This window comes from Pristiophorus japonicus, chromosome 12, assembly GCF_044704955.1.
Source record: "Pristiophorus japonicus isolate sPriJap1 chromosome 12, sPriJap1.hap1, whole genome shotgun sequence".
Lineage (NCBI taxonomy): Eukaryota > Metazoa > Chordata > Chondrichthyes > Pristiophoridae > Pristiophorus > Pristiophorus japonicus.
In genome coordinates, this window is record NC_091988.1 from 108,685,990 (window position 1) to 108,698,264 (window position 12,275).

The window sequence follows — 12,275 nt, forward strand, 5'->3', positions numbered from 1 at the left end:
GCCGGATTTCATGAGGTCTGCAGAACTCGACCAGCCACTGTTAAATTTAAAATGGTGGTTAAATGTAGATGTAGTCTACATGGATTTTAGCAAGGCTTTTGACAAGGTTCCACATGGCAGACTGGTCATGAAAGTAAAAGCCCATGGGATCCAAAGGAAAGTGGCAAGTTGGATCCAAAATTGACTCAGGGGCAGGAAACAAAGGGGTTGATGAGTGTTTTTGTGACTGGTAGGCTGCTTCCAGTGGGGTTCCACAGGGCTCAGCGCTTTTTGTGGTATATATCAATGATTTAGACTTGAATGTAAGGGATATGATTAAGAAGTTTGCAGATGAGACAAAAATCGGCTGTGTGGTTGATAGTGAGGAATGAAAGCTGTAGACTGCAGGAAGATATCAATGACCTAGTCAGATGGGCAGAACAGTGGCAAATGGAAGTCAATCCGGAGAAGTGTGAGGAGGCCTACAAGGCAAGGGAATGCACAATAAATGGTCGGACACTGAGGAGTGTAGAGGAACAAAGGGACCCTGGAGTGCATGTCCACAGATCCCTGAAGGTAGCAGAACAGGTAGATAAGGTAGTTAAGAAGGCATACTGAATACTTGCCTTTATTAGTTGAGGCATAGAATACAAGAGCAGGGAGGTTATGCTTGAACTATATAAAACACTAGTTAGTCCACAGCCAGAGTACTGCGTGCAGTTCTGGTCACCACATTACAGGAAAGATGTAATTGCACTAGAGAGGGTACAGAGGAGATTTACGAGGATGTTGCCTGGACTGGAGAATTTCAGCTACGAGGAAAGATTGGATAGGCTGGAGTTGTACTATTTGGAACAGAGGAGGCTTAGGGGAGACCTTATTGAGGTGTATAACATTATAAGGGGCCTAGATAGAGTGGATAGGAAGGAACGATTTCCTTTAGCAGAGAAGCCAATAACCAGGGGCATAGATTTAAAGTAATTGGTAGGGGGTTTAGAGGGGAGTTGACAATTTGATTCACTCAGTGAGGGTCTGTAACTCACTGCCTGGTAGAGGCAGAAACATTAATCACATTTAAAAATAAATGGGACAGTGTGTATTATATATAAATTGGGCCGTGTGTATTTATCTAAAGTTTTCCGTAGCATTAAACAATGTTTTTTTCTGGAATCAGATCATTGCTGAGTTTGCAAAGCTCCTGATCATGTTTGTTGTTTGAGGTGAGGCCAGCTAATGATATGCCAGGATTTCAGAATTCACATTCAGTGTGTGCACTGGCTGTGTTACTGGTCCAGACCTGTGAGCTGAATTTCACAGTACCCTGTCAGGTGGGGCTTGGCTGGTCGGCTAGCTGTTGATCACTGGATGTGTTTACATTGCAGTCGACACACAGCAGTGGGGTTCTGAGCCGGCAGTTATGTAGGTAGCTGCATTAAGCTGTGGCCAGGACCCGGCTGTGCCAGGCCAGGTCCCACTTTGTGGTCACTGAGAAATGAGCACAATATTCAGCAATTCCAGGTAAGTTTTCATGGTGAACTCACCTTTGGCACTTCATGTATTCATCCAGCGTCATGTGCGGGTTCTTGTCGCATGGTGTAAGAAGTCCACCGCCCTTCCCTTTCCCGCGGCTTTTCCTGTGGGACTGGTGTGGTGAGGACCCTGACACCCTAGAGACCGATCGAGTTAAATGAGAAACATTAAAAGGAAACCAAGGGCTAAAAATCTGGGTGCGCTCTGTTTGGGGGCTCTGACACTCGCGAGGCACAAGACTTTGCGGCAGGCGCATAAGTCTTGCCTTTCGCGAGAAATTGGGGATAGCGCCCCCGAAAGGAAATGGGAGTGCTAAATCAAGCCCTCCACTTCTTTTCTGGGGTGATAGAGGGGTGGGCGCCTCGGGTGTGGGGCACACGGCTCAGCAGCGCCAGGCACTGGGCCGTGTAGCGTGCTGTGTGAATTACAGGGACGTGTCCAAGCTGCATACTCTGCAGGAAAAAAAGGGTCCACCTTGGACCACCGGGGAGCGGGGGTGCCATGCGAACAGCTATGTGTTATCGCCACCGCTAAACTCCTGCCGAAGTTAGCAGGAGTCATTAGCGGCACAGTGCTCGTCGCAATGTTGTTTGTGGTGCCTTAGCGCCCCGCCGGGGGCACTAACAGGAGGCACAAATGACCTGAATTTCTCTCCCCGAGTATCTATTTAAATTGGAATGAGAGCAAGATCAAAGTTTGGGACCAACATAGAAACATAAAAACATAGAAACATAGAAAATAGGTGCAGGAGTAGGCCATTCGGCCCTTCGAGCCTGCACCGCCATTCAATGAGTTCATGGCTGAACATGCAACTTCAGTACCCCATTCCTGCTTTCTCGCCATACCCCTTGATCCCCCGAGTAGTAAGGACTACATCTAACTCCTTTTTGAATATATTTAGTGAATTGGCCTCAACAACTTTCTGTGGTAGAGAATTCCACAGGTTCACCACTCTCTGGGTGAAGAAGTTTTTCCTCATCTCGGTCCTAAATGGCTTACCCCTTATCCTTCGACTGTGACCCCTGGTTCTGGACTTCCCCAACATTGGGAACATTCTTCCTGCATCTAACCTGTCTAAACCCATCAGAATTTTAAACGTTTCTATGAGGTCCCCTCTCATTCTTCTGAACTCCAGTGAATAAAAGCCCAGTTGATCCAGTCTTTCTTGATAGGTCAGTCCCGCCATCCCAGGAATCAGTCTGGTGAACCTTCGCTGCACTCCCTCAATAGCAAGAATGTCCTTCCTCAGGTTAGGAGACCAAAACTGTACACAATACTCCAGGTGTGGCCTCACCAAGGCCCTGTACAACTGTAGCAACACCTCCCTGCCCCTGTACTCAAATCCCCTCGCTATGAAGGCCAACATGCCATTTGCTTTCTTAACCGCCTGCTGTACCTGCATGCCAACCTTCAATGACTGATGTACCATGACACCCAGGTCTCGTTGCATCTCCCCTTTTCCTAATCTGTCACCATTCAGATAATAGTCTGTCTCTCTGTTTTTACCACCAAAGTGGATAACCTCACATTTATCCACATTATACTTCATCTGCCATGCATTTGCCCACTCACCTAACCTATCCAAGTCGCTCTGCAGCCTCATAGCAGCTCACACTGCCACCCAACTTAGTGTCATCCGCAAATTTGGAGATACTACATTTAATCCCCTCGTCTAAATCATTAATGTACAGTGTAAACAGCTGGGGCCCCAGCACAGAACCTTGCGGTACCCCACTAGTCACTGCCTGCCATTCTGAAAAGTACCCATTTACTCCTACTCTTTGCTTCCTGTCTGACAACCAGTTCTCAATCCATGTCAGCACACTACCCCCAATCCCATGTGCTTTAACTTTGCACATTAATCTCTTCTGTGGGACCTTGTCGAAAGCCTTCTGAAAGTCCAAATATACCACATCAACTGGTTCTCCCTTGTCCACTCTACTGGAAACATCCTCAAAAAATTCCAGAAGATTTGTCAAGCATGATTTCCCTTTCACAAATCCATGCTGACTTGGACCTATCATGTCACCTCTTTCCAAATGCACTGCTATGACATCTTTAATAATTGATTCCATCATTTTACCCACTACCGATGTCAGGCTGACCAGTCTATAATTCCCTGTTTTCTCTCTCCCTCCTTTTTTAAAAAGTGGGGTTACATTGGCTACCCTCCACTCGATAGGAACTGATCCAGAGTCAATGGAATGTTGGAAAATGACTGTCAATGCATCCGCTATCTCCAAGGCCACCTCCTTAAGTACTCTGGGATGCAGTCCATCAGGCCCTGGGAATTTACTGGCCTTCAATCTCATCAATTTCCCCAACACAATTTCCTGACTAATAAGGATTTCCCTCAGTTCCTCCTCCTTACTAGACCCTCTGACCCCTTTTGTATCCGGAATGTTGTTTGTGTCCTCCTTAGTGAATACCGAACCAAAGTACTTGTTCAATTGGTCCGCCATTTCTTTGTTCCCCGTTATGACTTCCCCTGATTCTGACTGCAGGGGATCTACGTTTGTCTTTACTAACCTTTTTCTCTTTACATATCTATAGAAACTTTTGCAATCCGTCTTAATGTTCCCTGCAAACTTCTTCTCGTACTCCATTTTCCCTGCCCTAATCAAACCCTTTGTCCTCCTCTGCTGAGTTCTAAATTTCTCCCAGTCCCCGGGTTCGCTGCTATTTCTGACCAATTTGTATGCCACTTCCTTGGCTTTAATACTATCCCTGATTTCCCTTGATAGCCACGGTTGAGCCACCTTCCCTTTTTTATTTTTACGCCAGACAGGAATGTACAATTGTTGTAGTTCATCCATGCAGTCTCTAAATGTCTGCCATTGCCCATCCACAGTCAACCCCTTAAGTATCATTTGCCAATCTATCCTAGCCAATTCATGCCTCATACCTTCAAAGTTAGCCTTCTTTAAGTTCTGGACCATGGTCTCTGAATTAACTGTTTCATTCTCCATCCTAATGCAGAATTCCACCACATTATGGTCACTCTTCCCCAAGGGGCCTCGCACAACGAGATTGCTAATTAATCCTCTCTCATTACACAACACTCAGTCTAAGATGGCCTCTCCCCTAGTTGGTTCCTCGACATATTGGTCTTGAAAACCATCCCTTATGCACTCCAGGAAATCCTCCTCCACGGCATTGCTTCCAGTTTGGTTAGCCCAATCTATGTGTATATTAAAGTCACCCATTATAACTGCTGCACCTTTATTGCATGCACCCCTAATTTCCTGTTTGATGCCCTCCCCAACATCACTTCTACTGTTTGGAGGTCTGTACACAACACCCACTAATGTTTTTTGCCCTTTGGTGTTCTGCAGCTCTACCCATATAGATTCCACATCCCCCTGCCATATTAGTTTAACTCCTCCCCAACAGTACTAGCAAACACTCCCCCTGGGACATTGGTTCCGGTCCTGCCCAGGTGCAGACCGTCTGGTTTGTACTGGTCCCATCTCCCCCAGAACCGGTTCCAATGCCCCAAAATTTGAATCCCTCCCTGCTGCACCACTGCTCTGCGCTATCCTGCGATTCCTACTCTGACTAGCATGTGGCACTGGTAGCAATCCCGAGATTACTACTTTTGAGGTCAGACTTTTTAATTTAGCTCCTAGCTCCTTAAATTCGTTTCGTAGGACCTCATTCCTTTTTTTAACCTATGTCGTTGGTACCAATGTGCACCACGACAACTGGCTGTTCTCCCTCCCTTTTTAGAATGTCCTGCACCCGCTCCGAGACATCCTTGACTCTTGCACCAGGGAGGCAACATACCATCCTGGAGTCTCGGTTGCAGCCTGAGCTAAAGATCGCACTACGCTGCTGTGGGTAGGCACGAGCCAAGGACAGATCTTTCTTAACAGATGGACGGATGAGTCAGCCCAGCCACCCTCCTCCTACAGTTACAGATTTCTCACAGAGGACGGGTAGAAAATGGAAGGTGAACCACTGAAGGGCTGAAGCCGATGGTGGTTTGGAGAAGGCACCTCCACCAGTCATTGCCCCCAAAAACGCAGTGACCTTCAAACAGCTCTCGCACTGCTTCTTGTTCACTTCCACAGCAAGTCACCCTCTCACACAGTGGGACAGTGGGGACCACGAGAACTAGTTCCAGTGATCTGAACTGGGGAAGGTTTCCCTCTTGATCTATCATGAAGGCAATCATGCGTTGCGGGGAACCAGACATAATAGGGATTACTGAGACATGGTTACAGAAAAATCAGGACTGGGAATTAAACATTGCCGGGTATAACATATTTAGAAAAGATAGAGAGAGAAAAGGGGAGATGGAGTAGCTGTACTTATAACATAATGGCAGTAGAAAAAAGTGATGCAGTTTTCAACAAGACAAAAATAGAATCCATATGGATAGGGATAACAGATAATAAAGGGTTAATCATTCATAGATGTAGTCTACAGACCAGCTAATAGTGGAAGGGAGGAGGAGGAAGAAGTATGCAGACAACTTAGGGAAATGGAAAAAAAACATAGAATAATAATCATGGGGGATTTCAACTACCCCGATATTAATTGGACAGAAGAGGTGGGTAAAGGGGATAAGGGAATGGAGTTCCTGCAATGTGTACAGGACTCCGTTCTAACCCAATACGTAAAAAGCCCAAGGGCGGATTCACTATTGGATCTAGTAATGGGGAATGGACCAGAGCAGATAAGAGAAGTAGAAGTAGGGGAATATCTAGGCAATAGTGACCATAATATAATACACTTTAAGATGATCATTGGGAAGGACATAAGTATGGAGGAATGCTGATTTTGAGGGGCTGAGAATAGAACTTGGGAAAATAAAATGGGCAACAATATTGGCAAACAACGATGTAGAGCAGCAATGGGAAACATTTAAAACGGTGTTCAACAGAGTACAGGAACAATATATTCCGCTAAAAGGAAAGAACAAACTAAACACTAATGAAACTCCATGGATGAATAAAACCATAAGGGAACAATTGAGGGTAAGGAAAAAGGCCAACATTAAGTACATAGACAGAAGGGGAGTGCATGATAAGGGGGAATACGAAAAGATTGGGAGAGAAGTCAAAAAAATGATTAGGAAGGCAAAGAGGAACTATAAAATTAAATGATCAAGAAATATAAAACGAAATAGTAAAATATTTTACAGGCACATCAATAAAAATGGAAGGTTGGGATGGGAATAGGGACACAGAGATAGACAGGATAATACTACTCACCAATCACTTACCCCCTTGGCTGTGACGTCACCTTTCTGTTTCTTTCTACTTCTTTTTTGCCTTCTCCCTGTAGCTGCACAAGTACGCCTCTCGCTGCCGCTGGGCCTTTTATAGGCCGCTCCGACACCACGCACTCCCGCCTCTCGGACTGCCGCCGCCTCTCGCTGCCGCTGGGCCTTTTATAGGCCGCTCCGACACCACGCACTCCCACCTCTCGGACTGCCGCCGCCTCTCGCTGCCACTGGGCCTTTTATAGAAGTTGGAGCTGAGGGTGGATTCACTCTGGAGCATCCACGATGCTGAGAATGACATGAGTAGCACGTGTAGCGAGTTGGTCTTACCGCAGGTGAAGGATCCACAGCCAGATAGGGAATGGAAGACCAGCAAGAAGAGCAGTGCAAGGAAGGTAGTGCAGGGGTCCCCTGTGGACATCCCCCTGCAAAACAGATACACTGCTTTGAGTACTGTTGAGGGGGATGACTCATCAGGGGAGGGCAGCAGTAGCCAAGTTCATGGCACCGTGGCTGGCTCTGTTGCACAGGAGGGCAGGAAAAAGAGTGGGAGAGCGATAGTGATAGGGGATTCAATTGTAAGGGGAATAGATAGGCGTTTCTGCGGCCGCAACCGAGACTCCAGGATGGTATGTTGCCTCCCTGGTGCAAGGGTCAAGGATGTCTCGGAGCGGGTGCAGGACATTCTAAAAAGGGAGGGAGAACAGCCAGTTGTCGTGGTGCACATTGGTACCAATGACATAGGTAAAAAAAGGGATGAGGTCCTACGAAACGAATTTAAGGAGCTAGGAGCAAAATTAAAAAGTAGGACCTCAAAAGTAGTAATCTCGGGATTACTACCAGTGCCACGTGCTAGTCAGTCACACTCTCACACACTCATTGGTTCATATCCAAAGCAGGTCTCCCAGCCACACTCTTGGCTGTAGTTGGGGAATGATGTATGAGAATGCAAGCAGGAGTCTTACTCTAATAACAGCTGATTCCTTGGGCTCCTCAGACATCTAGTGGGAAACATCAGTGCCAGATAGAACAGTAAGGCAGATAGTTAGGATTAAAATACTGGCCCTTTCTGACATTTGCCTGGGTGGCTGTTGGGCAGTCGGGACCACGGGAACGAGCCCCAGTGATCCGACCTGGAGAAAATTCCCCCTTTGATCTATCCATTAACATGAGGCAGGATTAGGCTCATCTGTGAGGCTGTCCACTGTCAAATAATAATAAAAAAGCGAGTTCCGCATTCATAGAGTACCTTATCCTGTCTCTGTGATTGGGATTACAGAGACGTGGCTCCAGGATGATCAGGGCTGGGAACTCAACATCCAGGGGTATTCAACATTCAGGAAGGATAGAATAAAAGGAAAAGGAGGTGGTGTAGCATTGCTGGTTAAGGAGGAGATTAATGCAATAGTTAGGAAGGACATTAGCTTGGATGATGTGGAATCTATATGGGTAGAGCTGCAGAACACCAAAGGGCAAAAAACGTTAGTGGGAGTTGTGTACAGACCTCCAAACAGTAGTAGTGATGTTGGGGAGGGCATCAAACAAGAAATTAGGGGTGCATGCAATAAGGGTGCAGCAGTTAGAATGGGTGACTTTAATATGCACATAGATTGGGCTAACCAAACTGGAAGCAATACGGTGGAGGAGGATTTCCTGGAGTGCATAAGGGATGATTTTCTAGAGCAATAGGTCGAGGAACCAACTAGGGGAGAGGCCATCTTAGACTGGGTGTTGTGTAATGAGAGAGGATTAATTAGCAATCTCATTGTGCGAGGCCCCTTGGGGAAGAGTGACCATAATATGTTGGAATTCTGCATTAGGATGAAGAGTGAAACAGTTAATTCAAAGACCATGGTCCAGAACTTAAAGAAGGGTAACTTTGAAGGTATGAGGCGTGAATTGGCTGGGATAGATTGGCGAATGATACTTAAGGGGTTGACTGTGGATGGGCAATGGCAGACATTTAGAGACCGCATCGATGAACTACAACAATTATACATTCCTGTCTGGCGTAAAAATAAAAAAGGGAAGGTGGCTCAACCGTGGCTATCAAGGGAAATCAGGGATAGTATTAAAGCCAAGGAAGTGGCATACAAATTGGTCAGAAATAGCAGCGAACCCGGGGACTGGGAGAAATTTAGAACTCAGCAGAGGAGGACAAAGGGTTTGATTAGGGCAGGGAAAATGGAGTACGAGAAGAAGCTTGCAGGGAACATTAAGACGAACTGCAAAAGTTTCTAGAGATATGTAAAGAGAAAAAGGTTCATAAGGACAAACGTAGGTCCCCTGCAGTCAGAATCAGGGGAAGTCATAACGGGGAACAAAGAAATGGCAGACCAATTGAACAAGTACTTTGGTTCGGTATTCACTAAGGAGGACACTAACAACCTTCCGGATATAAAAGGGGTCAGAGGGTCTAGTAAGGAGGAGGAACTGAGGGAAATCCTTATTAGTCAGGAAATTGTGTTGGGGAAATTGATGGGATTGAAGGCCGATAAATCCCCAGGGCCTGATGGACTGCATCCCAGAGTACTTGAGGTGGCCTTGGAAATAGCGGATGCATTGACAGTCATTTTCCAACATTCCATTGACTCTGGATCAGTTCCTATCGAGTGGAGGGTAGCCAATGTAACCCCACTTTTTAAAAAAAGGAGGGAGAGAGAAAACAGGGAATTCTAGTCTCAGTCGTGGGTAAAATGATGGAATCAATTATTAAGGATGTCATAGCAGCACATTTGGAAAAAAGTGACATGATAGGTCCAAGTCAGCATGGATTTGTGAAAGGGAAATCATGCTTGACAAATCTTCTGGAATTTTTTGAGGATGTTTCCAGTAGAGTGGACAAGGTAGAACCAGTTGATGTGGTATATTTGGACTTTCAGAAGGCTTTCGACAAGGTCCCACACAAGAGATTAATGTGCAAAGTTAAAGCACATGGGATTGGGGGTAGTGTGCTGACATGGATTGAGAACTGGTTGTCAGACAGGAAGCAAAGAGTAGGATTAAATGGGTACTTTTCAGAATGGCAGGCAGTGACTAGTGGGGTACCGCAAGGTTCTGTGCTGGGGCCCCCAGCTGTTTACACTGTACATTAATGATTTAGACGAGGGGATTAAATGTAGTATCTCTAAATTTGCGGATGACACTAAGTTGGGTGGCAGTGTGACCTGCGAGGAGGATGCTATGAGGCTGCAGAGTGACTTGGATAGGTTAGGTGAGTTGGAAAATGCATGGCAGATGAAGTATAATGTGGATAAATGTGAGGTTATCCACTTTGGTGGTAAAAACAGAGAGACAGACTATTATCTGAATGGTGACAGATTAGGAAAAGGGGAGGTGCAACGAGACCTGGGCGTCATGGTACATCAGTCATTGAAGGTTGGCATGCAGGTACAGCAGGCGGTTAAGAAAGCAAATGGCATGTTGGCCTTCATAGCGAGGAGCTCTGAGTACAGGGGCAGGGAGGTGTTGCTACAGTTGTACAGGGCCTTGGTGAGGCCACACTTGGAGTATTGTGTACAGTTTTGGTCTCCTAACTTGAGGAAGGACATTCTTGCTATTGAGGGAGTGCAGCGAAGGTTCACCAGACTGATTCCCGGGATGGCAGGACTGACATATCAAGAAAGATTGGATCAACTGGGCTTGTATTCATGAGTTCAGAAGAATGAGAGGGGATCTCATAAAAACGTTTAAAATTCTGATGGGTTCAGACAGGTTAGATGCAGGAAGAATGTTCCCAATGTTGGGGAAGTCCAGAACCAGGGGTCACAGTTTTAGGATAAGGGGTAAGCCATTTAGGACCGAGATGAGGAGAAACTTCTTCACCCAGAGAGTGGTGAACCTGTGGAATTCTCTACCACAGAAAGTTGTTGAGGCCAATTCACTATATTCAAAAAGGAGTTAGATGAAGTCCTCACTACTAGGGGGATCAAGGGGTATGGCGAGAAAGCAGGAATGGGGTACTGAAGTTGCATGTTCAGCCATGAACTCATTGAATGGCGGTGCAGGCTCGAAGGGCCGAATGGCCTACTCCTGCACCTATTTTCTATGTTTCTCTGTCTATCCCTATCTCTGGTAGCGCTAGCGGCATGCGCAAACAATTGCTAACTTCTGCTAAATTGGCCTTTAATACCCTTAGAAGGAAAGGGGCAGCAAATGAGGCACTAATGACCTCAGAGGGGCACTGCAGGGGTGCCAACTGAAGAGTGCTACCCACTTTCAGGTGACTTGTCTTCTTCGGCAGTCCCTCGGAGTCGAGGATGACTTGCTTCCACACTAATGAGTTCTCAGGTGACTGCCGAGTCCATTGCTAGACCTACAGTCTCTGTCGCAGGTGGGACAGACGGTGGTCGAAGGGACGGGTGGGTGGGGTGCTTGGGTTGTCGTGCGCTCCTTCTGCTGTTTGTGCTTCACTTCCGCGTGCTCCCGGCGAAGAGACTCGAGGTGTTCAGCGCCTTCCCAGATGCTGCTCCTCCAGTTTGAGGGGTCTTGGGCCAGGGATTTCCAGGTGTCAGTGGGGATGTTGCACTTTTTCAAGGAGGCTTTGAGGGTGTCCTTGAAGCGTTTCCTCTGCCCACCTGGGACTCGTTTACCATGTCGGAGCTCAGAGTAGAGCGCTTGTTTTGGGAGTCTCTTATCGGGCACGTGGACGATGTGGCCCGTCCATCGGAGCTGATCGAGCATGGTCAATGCCTCTATGCTGGGGATGTTGGCCCGAGCAAGAACACGGACGTTGGTACGCCTATCCTGCCAATGGATTTGCAGGATCTTGCGGAGGCAGCGTTGGTGGTACTTCTCAAGTGCTTCGAGGTGACTGCTGTACATAGTCCATGTCTCTGAGCTATATAGTAGGGCGGGTATCACCACTGCCCTGTTGACCATGAGCTTGGTGCCGGGTTTGAGGTCCTGGTCTTCAAATACTCTCTTCCTCAGGCGACTTGTATTCAGCAATCATCTTTCAATCCTTTACACTGGCTGATTCCAGCTCTTAATGGGGAGGTAATATTAGGCTGATCCTGATCATTTTCAGCATTGCTGCATTTGAGGGAGATCCGTGAGCTCCTGAAACAACTTTCTGGGATGGCTGTTGGAACCCTGCTGGAAGGGAGAGGGCTAGGCACTTCAATGATGTGGCATTGGAGACATTGGTGGGGTCAGTGGAGAGAAGAAGGGATTCGCTGTTCCTCACATTGCTACAGGTCTTTAGGGTGATGTGGAGACAAGTGGCCGAGGAAGTGTCAGCCAGCACTGGGGTAGACCAAGTGCCGCAATAAGTTCAACGACCTCCTACATACCAGCCTCTGAACCTCTGTGCACACTGAGCAAACCACCACTCCCCCACCAAACATGTGCAGCTACTCAGACTCACATCTTCATCTCATGCCTTGCCTACATTCACAGCTATTCAACCACGGTAGACATATCTCCCACTTACTGGACTCAGCTGGAACCTTACACAAGTTCATTTCTTTTGAGGCCAAGATGGCACATAACAGGAGGGAGCAGCAGAGGACTGGCCGGGGTGAAACTCAGCACC

The 12,275-nt window shown here is 47.0% G+C and overlaps 1 protein-coding gene across 1 annotated transcript in view; it reads right to left on the bottom strand.

The window, feature by feature from the left end:
• efcab12 (EF-hand calcium binding domain 12) overlaps positions 1-12,275 on the bottom strand; it is a 287,344-nt gene that overhangs the window by 7,927 nt on the left and 267,142 nt on the right. The window contains exon 9 of the mRNA XM_070894837.1: positions 1,521-1,646. Coding sequence (XP_070750938.1) covers positions 1,521-1,646 — 126 coding nt within the window. The remainder of the gene's footprint in view (positions 1-1,520; positions 1,647-12,275) is intronic.